The sequence below is a fragment of the Chlorocebus sabaeus genome, chromosome 11, assembly GCF_047675955.1.
Source record: "Chlorocebus sabaeus isolate Y175 chromosome 11, mChlSab1.0.hap1, whole genome shotgun sequence".
Taxonomy (NCBI): Eukaryota; Metazoa; Chordata; class Mammalia; order Primates; family Cercopithecidae; genus Chlorocebus; species Chlorocebus sabaeus.
The window spans coordinates 23,447,090-23,463,953 of record NC_132914.1 but is presented as its reverse complement, the minus strand read 5'-3'; the positions used below and the strand labels follow the sequence as shown (position 1 = coordinate 23,463,953).

The following is a 16,864-nucleotide window of genomic DNA, read 5'->3' as shown; positions in this document are numbered from 1 at the left end:
GGTGGTTCCTCAAATAATTAAAACCAGAATTACCATATGATCTAGCAATTTCACTTCTGGGCATTTATCCAAAAGAACTGAATGCAGGATATCAAAAACATATTTACATATTCATGTTCGCAGCAACATTATTCACAATAGCCAAAACTGATTAGCCCAAGTATACATCCATGGATGAATAAACAAAATGTAGTATATAAATACAAAGGAATATGATTAAGCCTTGAAAAAAAAGAAAATTCTGACACATGCTACACAACATAGATGAATCTTGAAGTGTTCATGCTAAGTGAAATAAGCCAGCCACAAAAAGACAAACATTACATGATTCCACTAACATGATGTACCTAAGTAGTCAAATTCCTAGGGATAGAAGGTAGATAGATGATGGTTGCCAGGGGCTAGAGGAAGGAAGGAAGATTTGTTGTTTAAAAAGCATAGAATCGGCCAGGCCTGGTGGCTCACGCCTATAATCCCAGCACTTTGGGAGGCCAAGGTGGGCAGATCACCTGAGGTCTGGAGTTTGAGACCAGCCTGGCCAACATGGTGAAACCCCGTCTCTACTAAAAAATAAAATAATTGGCAGGACGAGGTGGTGGGCACTAAAAAATACAATAATTGGTAGGGCGAGGTGGTGGGCACTAAAAAATACAATAATTGGCAGGGTGAGGTGGTGAGCACCTGTAGTCCCAGTTACTTGGGAGGCTGAGGCAGAAGAATCGCTTGAAACTGGAAGGCAGAGGTTGCAGTGAGCCGAGATTGCACCACTGTACTCCAGCCTGGCCGACATGGCAAGACTCTGTCTCAAAAAAAAAAAGATAGAATTGCAATTTTACAAGATAAAAAAAATTTTTTTTCAGGAAATTAGTTGCACAACCATGTGAATGCAGTAACACTACTGAGCTGTACATGTTAAAAAACGGTTAAGATGGTGACACAGGAGCCAGGAAGAAATTATTTAGGCAGATAGTGAAGGTAAAGGAGTTATCGGTAAGGGCTCCCTTTTAATAGAAAGCAGCCCCCAAATCACTTCTAACAAAGAGTGGCCTGAAAATTCAAGCTGCAGACATAGATAAGCAAGCTAGAAGCTTGCATGGGTAAATGCCGGCAGCTGTGCCAATAGAAAAGGGCTACCTGGAAGCCAGGTATATTCAACATGGAGCCTCCATCTTTCCTTTTCTTTGTCATCATGTGTCCAGTAAAAGAAGCAGGCAACATGGCACTGGCCAGGTAGAGAATCATCTGCATAATAAAAGATTAAAGTGGGGCCACCAGCTTCTACACGCTTTATGCAAAAGGCACACCTGGTCCAACCAATCTTTCGTGCCCTGTGCAAATCAAACACTGCCTCCTCCAGTTAATCTATAAAATCCCATGCGTTTCAGCACAGAACTGGCAACCCATTTTCTCTGGGACTCCTCTCTGCACAGAGAGCTCTTCTCTTTCTTTTGCCTATTAAACTTGCGCTCTTAATCTCACTCTGGTTGTCTGCATCCTAGTTTTCTGTAGCTGTGAGACAACCAACCTCAGGTATTACCCCAGATAAAAATGCTGCTTCAATGGTAAATTTTATGTTGTACTTACCACAATCAAATTTTTTCAGAACAACTATAAACAAATCAAATTTTTATTAACTAAATAAAATGCTCATTGAAAAAGAAGAGTTCTTAAAAACACTTTAATCAAGTGTACCTCAATTGTTTTCTATTAGCAAATATCATATACAACAGAAAACACTACATTTTTGTATTTCCTATTTATTTAAAACATTATTTTTAAATGTTTCTTTTTTATATATTTGCTGACACAAAACATAAGCAAATCAAATCCAACAATGTATAAAAATAAACTATACACTGTGACCAAGTGGGATTATCTCAGGTATACAAGGCTGGTTCAATATTTGAAAATTAATTAATGTAATCCATTACATTAACAGACTAAAACAGAAAAATCACACGAACCTATCAACATGTGCAGAAAAAGCACTTTGCAAAATCCAGCACCCATTATCATAAAACCTCAGCAAACCAGGAATAAAGAGACAGTATCTTCAATCTGATAAAGAATATCTACAAAAAAACTACAGCTAACATCCTACTTAATGACAAATAATTTGAAGATTTCCCACTGAGATCAGGAATAAAGAAAGAACGTCACTTTTTAACCAATCCTTCTTAATACTGTACTGAAAGTTCTAGCTAATGCATTAAGACAAGAAAAAAAAAAATAAGAGGCAAGAAAAAAAAAATAAAACTGTCTTTGTTTGCAGACAACATGATTTTCTACGGAGGAAATCTAAAAGAATGGATCAAAAAAACCTCCTGGAATAAGCAATTATAGCAAGCTTGCAGGATAAAAAAATATATATATATGAAAGTCAATTGCTTTCCTACATACCAGTAATGAATAGTGAAATTTGAAAATAATATGCACTCCTTTTACAGTAGCACCCCCAAAAATAAAATACTTAGGTATAAATCTAACAAACTATGTACAAGATCTATATGAGGAAGATGATAAAACTATGATAAAAGAAAGCAAATAACTAAATAAGAGATATTCCATGTTCATGGATAAAAAGACTCAATACTGCCAAGATGTCAGTTCTTCCCAATTTGATCTACAGATTCAGCGCAATTCCTACCAAAATCCCAGCAAGTTATTTTGTGATATCGAAAAACTGATTCTAAAGTTTACATGAATACTGTATCTCAAATATACACAATTATTATTTGTCAATTAAAAATAAATTCTTAAAAAGTCAATTTTAAAATGTAAAAAATAAAGTTTTTATAGAGAGGCAAAAGGCCCAGAATAGCCAACACAATATTGAAAGAGAAGAACAAGTTGGAGGACTAACACTACCTGACTTCAAGACTTACTATAAAGTTACAGTAATTAAGGTAGTGTGATATCTGCAAAAGATTAGACAAACAGATGAAGAAACAGAATACAGAACTCAGAAATAGACCCACATAAATAGTTAACTGATTTTTGAAAAGGAGCAAAGGAAATAAAATGGAGAAAAGACAGACTTTTCAATAAATTGTGCTGAACAACTGGACCTTCACATGCAAAAACATGAATCTAGACATATACTTTATACCTTCATTAAAATTTTGTCAAAATTGATTACAGACCTAAATGTAAAATCCAAAACTAAAACTCTGTGAGAAGATAACATAGGAGAAAATGTAGATGACCCTGGATTTGGCAATAACTTTTAAAAAACGACAACAAAGGCATGATCCATGAAAGGAAGAACAGATAAGCTAGACTTCATTAAAATGAAAACTTTCTACTCTGCAAAAGACACTGCCAAGAGAATAAAAAGATAAAGCACAGACTGGAAGAAAATATTTGCAAAACTCCTATCCAATAATGGATTATTATCCAAAATACACCAAACAGCTCTTAAAATTCAGCAATAAGAACACAAACAACCCAATTTAAAAATGGACCAAATACCGTATCAGACATTTCATCAAAGATACACAGATGGGTAAATAAGCATATGAAAAGATATTCCGTATTACATATCAGGGAAATGCAAACAAAAACAATAAGATACCTATACATTTATTAGAATGACCAAAATTCAAAACTCTTACAACACTAAATGCTGGTGAAGATGTGGGGCAACAGCAACTCTCAGTCATCGCTAGTGGAAATATAAAATGGCACAGCCATTCTGGGAAAGTTTGGCGGTTTATTACAAAACTAAACATACTCTTACCATACAATCCAGCAATCATGCTCATCAGCATTTACCCAAAGGAGTTAAAAATTTGTATGTCTACATTAAAATCTGCATAGAGATTCTTATAGCAGCTTAATTCATAGTTGCTAAAACTTGGAAGCAACCAAAATGCCCTTCAGTAGTTGAATGAACAAAATAGATTTGGTGTACATCCAATGAAATATTATTCAGCACCCTGAAAAGAAATCTGCCAATAAGCCATAAAAAGACATGGAAGAAACAAATGCATATTACTAAGTCAAAGAAGCCAATCTAATGAGGCTACTTAATTAAATGACTCCAAATATATGACATTCTGAAAAAGGCAAAACTGGGAAGCAGTAAAAAGATCAGGGGTTGCCACTGGTTAAGGGGAAAAGTGGGATGAATAGGCAGAGCACAGAGGATTTTTTTAGAGCAGTGAAACTCCTCTGTATGACACTATTAACAGTGCATACGTGCATTATATATTTGCCCAAACCCACAGAATGTACATCACCAAGGGTGTACCTAATGTAAACTGTGGACTTTGGGTGATAATGGTGTATCAATATAGGTTTGTGTATTATAACAAAAGTACCACTCTGATATTCATAATGAGGGAGGATATCTGTAGAGGATGTATCAATAAAAAATATATCTTTAAAAAGATCTACGTAGAGAAAAATAAACAAAGGCTTTGGCATTTTGGAAAGAAATAATATATAAGTAGATCTAACCAAAAAGCACAGAAAAGGATACTTTTACTGAAAACATGTTTATAACATTGTATCAAATACCAAAGTCGGCCTTGACAAACCTTCACTGTTCTTGATCGAAAACTATAATAATTTTATTTTTTCTATTTGAGGTTACTGAAAAAGATAAATCATGTTTTACTCTCTGCTTTAGTTAGAAGGAAACTCATGTGGCCTTTCTCTAGGAACTTCATGAAATATGTTTTTGTATATATACAAAACCAGCTTGGGGGGTATCCAATTTATGCATCTATTCATTTTTACTGCTGTTATATAGGTATTTGCCAACCACTGTGAACAGATTGAGGATTTATAAACACATGCAAGCCTAAAGACTACCAAACAATTGATATACAGTAAACACAAATGTATTAATCAGAATATCTTAATACATCTAAAGATCAGACTCACGTAAAAGAAGAAAATATATGTAATGGCTAAAAACTAGGGTTTGAACAGATTTCTATGCCAAAATATTTTAATATATTATTTGATATAGGTTTACGATAGTTAAGTGATACTGGTACATTCCATTTTTACCAGTGTATTAACTTAGCAGTTCTTAAAACTATGATCAGGGAGCCCCTGGCCATCCAAAACCCTTTCAGGAATTTTGTAAAGTTGAAACTATTTTCACAAGATGTTATTTACCTTTCTCACTCTCATTCTCTCACAAGTGTACAGTGTAGTTTTCAAGAGGTTACATGATATGTGATAATTTCATCACAATGACAGCTAACAGGACATGTATTTGATATTCTTTTATTCTAAAAAATTTGTTTTAGTATCTAATATGGCAAATATTGATAAACGTTAATCAAATATTAAAACAAAGCTCTTTGGGCACTCAGACTCAAAGAGCTATAAAGAGGTCTTGAGACCAAAATGGTTGCGAACTGCTGCTTTAACCTATGAAGTAACCTGCTGTTTTCCAATCAAGACCATTTTCTAGGCCGGGCGCAGCGGCTCACGCCTGTAATCCCAGCACTTTGGGAGGCCGAGGCGGGCGGATCACAAGGTCAGGAGATCGAGACCATGGTGAAACCCCGTCTCTACTAAAAATACAAAAAATTAGCCGGGCGCGGTTGCGGGCACCTGTAGTCCCAGCTACTCAGGAGGCTGAGGCAGGAGAATGGCGTGAACCCGGGAGGCGGACCTTGCAGTGAGCCGAAGTCACACCACTGCCCTCCAGCCAGGAGGATAGAGCGAGACTCCGTCTCAAAAAAAAAAAAAAAAAAAAAAAAAAAAAGGCCATTTTCTAGAGTTTTCAGGAGCAGAAAGAGAATTTTTAAAGTTGGCAATTTTGGAAAAATGATCAAGCATATATGACATTATTCTTTATAGAAAGCACAATAATAATGAACAACTTAAAGAACAAAGAATTGTTAACCAAATTAATAAAATTTTACTAAGCAAGAACTCTGAAAACTTGAATAATTAAGTAATAAGCAATTGTCAGTAACAAATGTATAACACTTCAACTCAAATACTAACTAGAAAAAACTAAGCAGAAGCCTCGACTCTCTGCAGCTGGTTAATCCAAAAGCTCCTGTAGTTTTTCCTTTGCAAAGAGTCAGTGACGAGAACTGCAGATATAAAGAAATTTACTTCTTTCTTTTTAGGGAAAACAAGAACAAAAACAAAAACCCTAGCTAAAGAAAGTTTCTAAGTTAACCAAATAGTTGTTCAAACAAAGAAAAGGCAATTTTAAAAAATATTTCCTTAATGCACTTAAATACCCATATTTTTCAAAAGGAAAAATTCAGAAAAAATGTACCTGAAAATGGCTGGATTGCAGACATGCTTTGGATCCAATGCTTCGCCTTGTATAAACTCATAGCATAGTCCATTATTGAAGGTACAGTAGAGCTGTGGTGCACACCCATGAGCCTGCAACACTCGAAAACTCTTTACTTCCTCATCTCGATCGACTAATAACTCAGTCTTATTGCCATAAATTCTCACCAGGACTACATCCTCCATGGTATTTCCCACGTAACAGCCAATAAGTTTATTTGTGATTCCATCTGTGAAGAGCTGCCAAAAATAAAAATTAAAAATGGGGGAAAAAAAGGAATTATCTATCTTTACAGAACAGGAGATAAATTGAAAATCATGAGTTAAATACTTATTAAAGAAAACACCAACTTCTTAACATAAAAGAACCATCTTTGAATACAATTTTATCTAACATCTATAATTTTAATTCTATATTTAAACTAAGGGGACAACTAATGTTAATATGTTGCCCTTAATTCATATAACATGCCTTCCTTGATCCAAAGTGTTAATTATTCACTGTCTTCAATATTTCTATATAACTTTTTTGATACATGCCATTTCTTACAGTCCACCTTGTATCACAATCTTTGCACATCTGTGGGTGTGTATGTGTGTGTGTACACATACAGGGAATCTCTCCTATGTCCAACAGATTGGAAAGTCTCTGAGAATGGGAACACTGCCCTATTCCTGGTATGGTTCATTACTTATAGAAGTCCTTAACAACATTCATAGACTTGTTACTAAATATACAAATATAATCTACCATAATTTAATTATGGCAAATCTCCAACTTACTAAAAACTCAATTTTAAATATTAATTTTAAAGATTATCTAATATAACATGCGTTAAACATTGTGTTATGCACTCAGGGTATAACAGTTTTGACTATTATAATTTAACCACTATGGCTATAAACAAAAACACAACCTTACAGAAAGACAAAAGAGATAAGTAGAGATTTCTATGGTATTTTTTAAAATGAGACTTTGGGGCTTGTCAAGACCTTTAAGTCAAGTACTTTAAATCCTTTTTTAGATCTGAGCACAGAAGGTGTATTTCAAAAGGAAACAGGTGATTAGCAATACTAATTATAAAAGTCTATTAAAATTATAATTTTCATTTTCCTCTGTATTAATCTGACACTAGAACTAACACTTCACTTCTATTATAATTCAGAACTTTTGGAGGCTCCCAAGTGGAACAAAGGGAGAAAAGAAGAAAGCGAAAGCAAGAATTCAGGCATTTTTTGCATGTCAACAGGGCAAGAACAGGAAAAAAGAACAGAAGTTTTAAAAGTATGTATACACATTTAACTAATGCTTGAGAAAGAGGGTAAATATTTCTATCTCAATTAGACTGATATGACATTAAATGACATATGAAAAAAGATGTGAAACTATTTACTAAAACTATTAATAATATACAACTAACCAGTGTTGAGATAATGGTTTTTATTATATATAGGTCTTAGCTGTTACCTTTATTCACATAATGCAGTAAAACTTCATGAACTAGTGTAAAGGGACTTATTTTGAATATCCCCATTTTTTAGATATGTGCATACTAGTGTTGCTTTCCACCTAGATTTCAAAAAGACTGTATGAAAGACACTGTCAGGAAGTATATATACTTAAAATGAGTATTTTTTTTATCATAATTGTAATTTTATTAAAATCTGCATTGAAAAACATGTTATTTCTTATCACAATGCCACTATCAATTCACACATGCTGTTCTGTAACTTCTTCAGATGTTATAGATAAAATATTTCAAATACAGTAATAAAGATTGAGAAACCTTTTAACATTCTGAAATGTTTATAATGAATGAAACTCTGGGCTCCTCAAACTCCAGAAATCATCATCTCCATTTTCTGACTCTTCACAGCAAATAGTAGGTGCTTAATACTTAATACTAGGTGCTTAACACTAGAACTCATATAGTTACCAACATTAATGTCTTCATCCAGCTTATAAAAATTGCATTCTCTTGTTCTTGCCTATAATGATCAAACATATCCCTAAATTGACCATGCTATATTATACATTTATTTGTGCAAACATAAAAAGATGTATACATTTAAGGGCTAGAGACAGATATGATTACTCAATACAGATTACTAAACACTAATTAAACATATATAAAGATGACACAGTGTCACAACTCCAATGACCCTGGCCCTAACTTTCTGTATTGCACAACAGCTACATAATTGGCAATGAAATGATAGGCAAAGAAACCTCTAGAATAAAAAGATATGTGAATAATATAATTCCACATTTATCAAATATTGTATGTATAAAGATTTATTTGTCTACAAAGATACTAGGTAGTTTAAATCTTGTTTCTTTATTTTTTTGTTTCTCTGTAAGTAATTTAACCTTTTATCTTTTGGCTTATGTATGTTGACTAACTTGTATTTTCACAGCAATGAACCTGGTTTGCTGGTGGAAAAATTAGTAGCAAAACAATGGCCTGGCACTCAGTAGGCCTTGAAGTCATGCTGAACATAGTTTTACAAAACATCAATATTCAACATCAGATGAGGTCACTCTGTGATTATAATGGATCCAGAAAATAACAAAACCACTCTGTAATCATGTCTGAAGGTAGAAACAAATACGAACTTTGTCCAAATGACAAAAATTACCAAATATCTCCTTATCCTGGCTAATATGAGTGACTGCTGCTCTTTTCCAGTCAAACTTTGGCCCTGCTTCATTTCTTCAGCCTTCTAGGTAAGATTAAGATACCCCTAAGTCATAGACTTATCCCACTTCCTTCCTGACAGCATCCAATCCAGAGAATACCCTGTTTACCTTGAACCCTCCACCAAATCACCAGACAAATCCCCACCATTCTCAATGATGTAGTTCTCCCTTACTGCAGTGAGTAATAAACCCAACTTCTTCAGCTACAGGTGAGTTTCTACCAGTCTCTCGCTGAAGAACAATGACTTCAGTTTAAAGATGTACAGGTAATACTTCTTACCTTTGCATTGTTCCCACCTCATATGTGAACCACAAGTAACTCAATGTGCTCAACCATCTAAAATATGCTATTAAAATACACTATACACACTCTAGCTATGTATACTATCTTAAATATATACTAGAAATATAAAATTCCACCTCAGTAGAGGTGAGACAAAATATAAATCTTAGTGAGCTCCTTTTAATGGGGCTTATCCTGCACTATTTGTCAAGTATTTCACACGGCAGTAGTTGAGAGGATGAGCTACAGAGCCAGAGTTTGAGTTTGAATCCCAGCTCTGTTACATACAAACCGAGTAAACTTAGGCAAGTCACTTACCCTCTGTGTGTCTCTATCTCATATATAAAATCAGTATATTAGAATCTACTTCTTGCATTGCTCTGAAGATTAATATGTTATATACATAAAAGTACTTAGAACAGTGCTTGGCACTCAGTAAGCTCGTAAATGTAGCCAATGATACATTTAAATTTCAATACAAAACAGCAAAATAATGTTGAAATTATAAAATAATTAAGACTAAAATAGATGTTAAAACAATATTTAAAAACAATACTTTCAATATGTCTCTAAAAGTAGCTTAAATCCAAATAGCTAAATGTTAAATATCATTTCTGGGTAAATTCTCTTTCACATCTAAAAAAAAAAAGGCTTTCAATTTAGTTAGAAATGCCATTCAATGTTACTCTCTCAAGTTAGTATTACCCTATATGCATTTGGTTTTGCACGACGAATTATATCCCGTTAAACTTTAATCCCTAAAATGTATACTACTAAGCTAGTAAATTTAGCTACTAATTACTTCTAATCTTATTTTAAATATTAACAGCTTTTAAATACTAGGAAAATTAATAATGGATTCTCAATTTGTTCTCTGCCTTACCTCATCACGTAATTTTTAAAAACAACATCTATATTGGTTAAAAATACAATTTAAACTTACCCTTCAACAAATTCCAACAACCCAGGAGTCTATTTTTTAACTGCTTAATATTGATGAAGTTACCAATGTTACTATGAAAATTGGCAATTAAGTAGAATTAAGCATTTATCCCACATTTTATGTAAACCACATTTCATAATATCCAAACTGCTCTAATTAATGAGAGAAAGTTATATACCAAAGAATTCCAGTTGACAAATGTGGAGGATACAACAGAAAAAGTATTCAGGAAACAATCTTCAATGAATAAGACCATTAGATGAAAGATTGACAGGTAATTTTATAATGGTAGGAGTCATTTGTCACCTCCTGATTTCAAGAAACAATCTGACATGTTATACCTTCTGATGTGATGCAATATGAAATACACTGCACTACCCATGATTTGAAATCTAATCAAGCTTCTAGATCTTCTCTCTTTTTTTTTTTTTTTTTTGACAGAGTCGCGCAGTGACTCTCCTGCCTCAGCCTCCCAAGTAGCTGGGATTAAGGCACCTGACACTACACCCGGCTAATTTTTGTATTTTTAGTAAAGATAGGGTTTCCTCATGTTGGCCAGGCTGGTCTAGAACTCCTGATCTCAAGTGATCCACCCGCCTCAGCCTCCCAAAGTGCTAGGATTCCATGTGTGAGCCACGATGCCTGGCCAGATCTTCCTACTCCTAAGAAACACCACATGGCTGGCCACAGTGGCATGAATGCCTATAATCCCAACACTTTGGAAGCCAGGAGAATCACTTGGGATCAGGAGTTCAAGACAACCCTGGCTAACGTGGTGACACCCCGTTTTTCTAAAAAAAAAAAAAAAAAATCCACCACAAAGAAGAACAACCAAAAATATACAAATCCAGAATGTGGGTCTTTCTACACAAACACCCCACCAATAGTCAATAGTATGGCAGTCTAGTTTACGGAGGCTTATGAAACACACAGATGCATCTAGTTTGTTTCCTAACTCAAACAAATATGTATAAAAATATTTTTTGAGGTAAAATTTTATTATGAACTGGCTATTAAACAGTACTTAGACATTACTACTAATTTTGCTCGGTGTTATAATGGTGCTGTGATCATGTAAAAAAAAAATTTTTTATGTTTACAAATGCATACGGAAATACACAAAGACAATGACAAGGTCTGACTGAGATTTGCTTTAGAATACTTTAAAGGGGTTAAAAACCAAATGAAGCAAATATGGATTCTGGATAATATACGAATATTTTATTCTCTCAATTTTGAGTATGTTAGAAAATTATAGTTTTTAACTTGCATGATACAACTAATCAAAGTGTAAGTGAGGAACTCTAGAGCTTCTATTAGAGAATTACAAAATATAAAAGATCAAGGAGAAATTCTAGAGTTTCTATTAGAGAATTACATAATATAATATAGCACATGTATGTAACATTCACTTGCTAGCAGATTCCAAAACAAGTAAATGATAAAACTTAAAGACAGGCCGGGCATGATGGCTCATGCCTGTGATTCCAGCACTTCAGGAGGCCGAGGCAGGTGGATCACTTCAGGTCAGGAGTTCGAGACTAGCCTGGTCAATATGGTGAAATACTATCTCTACTAAAAATACAAAACTTAGCTGGGTGTGGTGGTGCATGCCTGTAATTCCAGCTACTCACGAGGCTGAGGCAGGAGAATCACTTAAACTCAGGAGGCAAAGGTTACAGTGAGCCAAGATCGCTCCACTGCACTCCAGCCTAGGGGACAGAGTGAGACTCCGTCTCAAAAAAACAAAACAAAACAAAACAAAACAAAACACTTTAAGACAGGTTAAAAAGGGGGAAAAAAAGTTAAAAGGTCCAAGTGTTATGGGACGGAAAAATATATTATGCGGCCATGTATCCCACCCACTTCTAGAGGCCAACTTCTTTCTCCTTCCCTTCTCTGCCAAATTTCTTGCTAGAGAATTTTGTATTCAATTATTTCCACTTCCAAACCTACCACCTGCTTTTTTTTGTAATTTTTATTTTTATCAATCAACAGTAGACCTCCCGCTAAACTACTTTTCAACTCTCATGCTATTTAATTCCTTATGTTTAAATACCATTCTTAAACTGCTTCTGCTTTTCTGTAAAGTCTACACATTATCTGAGACTTCTTATGAGACTGAGCTTTCTTATTTTCTTCACACATATACTCTCTCTCTCTCTGTCACTTCTCCTATCTTCCTCTACCCAATATAAGTATATCAGATTTTTTATTTTATCAATCTTCAATTACACTATTTTGTACACATCCTTCCAAACCCCAACATGAGATATACTGTAAATTTCCTTTCCGGATAATTTGTTTCCTCTTTAACTAATAACTGGCTTATTTTCTCATTTGCTTACTTTTTAATATACCTATTTGTACTCTCTATATTAGTGACTTTCAAATTAGGCTATAAAGCCCTCAAGGAATGGGAATGGGAATCCAAGTGGGCAAAAAAAAAGCTCTGCTATATCCCCAGCACATACAAACGCACATGTGCGCATATACTACACTACCACCATCTTGCCCTCGTTTATTTCACATATACATGACACTTGGGGACAAGATTTTATTTAAACAAAGAATTCTAACCCTATAGAAAAGGTTGAAAATCACTGATAAAAATCATCTAATGGGCCACTTTCACTCTTGGCCAAGGTAAAGTAATGGGGACAGGGTTTACCCTTTTACTTGAAACAACCTCTCTCCCACAAATAAAAACCAGACAAAACATACGAAATAACAATTTTTAAGACAATGGACTTTAGAGAGAACAGTGATTCCTGAGAGATGGGAAACAAACAATATGAACTCTATGACTGCCCCAGCTTAATGTCTTGAGAGAATTCTCAGGTCCCAGCAAAGGGAAAGAGAACCCAGATGGAGCTTGTGTGGACTTCATTAATTGAGATAAACTGAGCATCGGAGGATATCAAAACCGCTAGAGTATGCACGACAGAGTAGTAAAGCGGAAAGACAGGGAGACAGATAGAAAGGAGACAGCACTCTAGAGGATCTGCAAATGGCCCCACTGTATCCCCTTGGTATCCGAGGGGGATTCATTCCAGGACCCCACCCCCACAACAACGCCAAAATCTACAAATGCTCAAGCCTGTTAAATTTTGTTTTAAATTTTTTTGTTCATATTATTTTACATGTACTGAAAGTCTGTTATATAGAATGATGTAGTATTTGCACATAACCTATTTATATTCTGCCACATACTTTAAATCATCACTAGATTATTTACAATACCTAATACAATGTAGATGTTATGTAAATAGTTGTTATACTGTATTGTTTAAGAAATAATGACAAGAAAAAATATCTACACATGTTCAGTACTGAAACAACCATCCTTTTTTTACTCTTAATATTTTCAATCTGCAGTTGCTTGAATCCACGGAGGCAGAAGCCATGGATATGAAAGGACAACTCTATATGCTGCTTACAAAACACATAGAGAAGAAGCTGATGTAGCTAGCTATCTCATAACAGATAAAACAGACCTTAATGAAATACTACTAAAGATAAGGAGGGACATTTTATAATGACAAAGGGATTGATCCACCCAGAAGATACAAAAATTCTAAATGTGTATGCATCCAACAATACAACTTCAAAAGATACAGAGCAAAAACTTACAGAATTAAACAAATCCCATGATAAATGTAGAAAATTTGAGCACACCATTCAAGACCTCAATTTTAATTTTTTTAATGTTTATAGATAACACTATTTTTTTACAAGACCTCATTTTTTTGAGCAGAGAAAAATCATTATGTAGTAAGAGCTCTAAACAACAAAATTAAAAATTCAAATTAACTGACATTCACAGAACCCTACACTCAACAACAGAATATTCTTTTTCTTATCTTTTTTTTGAGAGGGTCCCACTCTGTTCACCCAGGCGGCAGTGCAGTGACACAATCACAGCTCACTGCAGCCTCAACCTCCCGGGCTGAAACAATCCTCCCACTTCAGCCACCTGAGTAGCTGGCACTAAGGCGTGCATCACCACGCCTGGCTAAGGTTTTGCATTTTTTTGTAGAGACAGGGTTTTGCCATGTTGGCCAGGCTAATCTTGAATTCCTGGAGTCAAACAGTCTGCCCACCTCAGGCTCCCAAAGTGCTGGGCCGTGCCTGGCCAAGAACATACTTTCTTTTCAAGGCTACACAAAACATTACCAAAACTGACTATGGGCTTCATTATAAAGCAAGCCTCAACAAATATCAAAGGATTAAAATCACTTAGAGTATCTTCTCAAACTACAGTGGATATGAGTTAGATATCAATAACATACACATCAAATAAAACCGGTTAATAAATTTTTATGTTTTTATAACAATTTTTTAAAAAAATTAAATATGCATCAACTCAATGGAAATGAATCAAATACACATGTAAAATAAGTGAGATAAAGAAAAAAACACCACAATGGCAATTAGAAAACATTTTGAACTAAATGATAATAAACACATATTGTCAAGCAAGTGGTATTTGTAACCTAATATCAACACTAGAAGTCTTAGAACTTCTTTCTGTTCATTGTTTCTTGGTATCATAGTCACCAAAGAAAACACGATGCGCAGTCAAGCACTGCATGGAACAACGCTTTATTCACACAGAGAGGAGACAAAGCAAGATCAGCTTCAGTAATGGGTGTTGGTCTCCCATGGTGGGCAAGTGCCTCCCAGCAGCTGATGCCAACAACTGGCCTACACAAACCCCTCCTGGGCTACAGCAGACCAACCCCATCCCTCCATCCCCTCCCCACTGGGGAGACACTGTAAGTGAGCCAGGTGACATATGACACACATGCTGAAGCAGAGCAAAGGAGTACACACTCAGTCTAAAACAGGAAAAAATATTCCCACACAGGAAAAAATAGGTCCAGCACAGGCTATGAGGACTCTTATCTCTTGGTAAGAAAGTGTTTCAGGCCCAAAGCCCATTTCTATTTGGTGAGAAGGGATGGAAGGACTGTGTGCATGAGACTGCCTTTCCCAACACAAGTCAAGACTTGTGGATACTTACAAAGACATGTAATGAACAATACATTAGAAATTTAAAAGGCAAAAAATTAGTGCTTCCAGCTCAAGAAGCTAGAAAAATAACAGCTAATTAACCTTCAAAAACAAAAAAAGGATTAGGAAGGCAAAAACGAAGGACAAAACTATCAATAAAATAGAAAAACTCAACAGTCAAAAATTGTTATTTTTTAATAACTTCAAAAATAACAAACTTTTGAAAACTTCAAAAGTTTGAGATGTGATGGTTCACGCCTGTAATCCCAACACTTTGGGAGGCCAAGGTGGGCAGACTGCTTGAACTCAGGAGTTCAAGACCAGCCTGGGCAACATGATGAAATTCCATCTCTAATAAATAAATAAATAAATAAATAAATAAATAAATAAATAAGCTGGGCATGGGGCGAGCACCTGGTCGAGGCTGTAGTGGGCCATGATAGCACCACTGCATTCAATCCCGGGCAACAGAGTGACACCTTGTCTCAAAACAAACAAAAATTATTCTTTGAAAAGATTAACACAGTTGATAACTTCTTAGCAAAATGTATGAAGACAATAAAGTGACACAAATGATAAAGAAGTGAACTTCACTACAGACCTTAAACATGTATTATTAAAAGCAACTCTTCCAAAAATAGAAAAAAAAGAAATACTTCCGAACTTGGTACCAAAACTTGTCAAGGACATTATAAGAAAGGAAAATTTCAGACCAATCTCTTTCATAAGCAGAGTTGCAAAAATCCTAATCAAAATATTAGCAATTGATACAATAATAAAAAAGAGAATATATACAACCAAATAGGGTTTTCTCCAGGAATGCAAAGGTTACTTAACATTTAAATTTCTTTAAAATCAAAGTAATTCACCTCAATAAGAGAAAAATTAAGAAAAATCTTAGAATCATCATGAAATGCAGAAAAAAACATTTGGCCAAATTCATCATTCATGATGAAAATACTTAACAAAGAATTTAAAAAAAAACTTGCTTAATCTGGTAAAGTCATTAAAGAAAATCTATAGCATATATCATACCTAACAATAAATTATTGAAAATGTTCTCCTTAAGACTGGGATATAAAGGATGCCCACTATCAACTTTCATCTTCTTTTTCAAGTGTGTTAGAGAGGTCCTTACTAGTGCAGTAAGACAAAAAGACAGAAGGACAGACAGCAATTATGTATTATTTTTGGATTTTACATAGAGAAAATGCAAAAATGATCTACATGAAAACCTTTAGAATGTGAAAAATTCAATATACAACAATTAATTATAATCCTATATACCAACAACAAAGTAATTTTTTGACACCCTTTACAATAATATCAAAAAGCATCAATACCTAGGGATAAATCAAATAAAACATGTGAGATCTCCACAGTGAAAACTTCAAAAGTTTGAGAGAAATTAAAAACCTAAACAAACGGCATATATGGTGTTTATTAATTTTAAGATTCAATCTTGTTAAAAGAATTCACTTCTCCCCAAATCTATCTATTGATTCTACAAAATATAATCAAAATCCTATCCAGTTTCTTTTGTGGGAATTCCAGAATTGAGTCTACAACTTATATGGCAACTTAAAAAGTCAAGAATAGTCAAGGCAATCTTAAAAACGAATAAAGCTGGAGTCCTATACCAAAG

At 34.5% G+C, this 16,864-nt stretch overlaps 1 protein-coding gene across 2 annotated transcripts in view; it reads right to left on the bottom strand.

Moving 5' to 3' along the window:
* ETNK1 (ethanolamine kinase 1) overlaps window positions 1-16,864 on the bottom strand; it is a 63,744-nt gene that overhangs the window by 36,166 nt on the left and 10,714 nt on the right. Inside the window, exons 2-4 of one of the 2 annotated variants that reach the window (XM_037990260.2) lie at window positions 6,257-6,516; window position 6,127; window positions 1,469-6,065 (exon numbers count right to left, since the gene is read on the bottom strand). In XM_037990260.2, coding sequence (XP_037846188.1) covers window positions 5,973-6,065; window position 6,127; window positions 6,257-6,516 — 354 coding nt within the window. In that variant the 3' untranslated portion in view covers window positions 1,469-5,972. Of the gene's footprint in view, window positions 1-1,468; window positions 6,066-6,126; window positions 6,128-6,256; window positions 6,517-16,864 lie in introns of those variants that run through there. The other variant, XM_007967905.3, reaches the window with a different exon arrangement.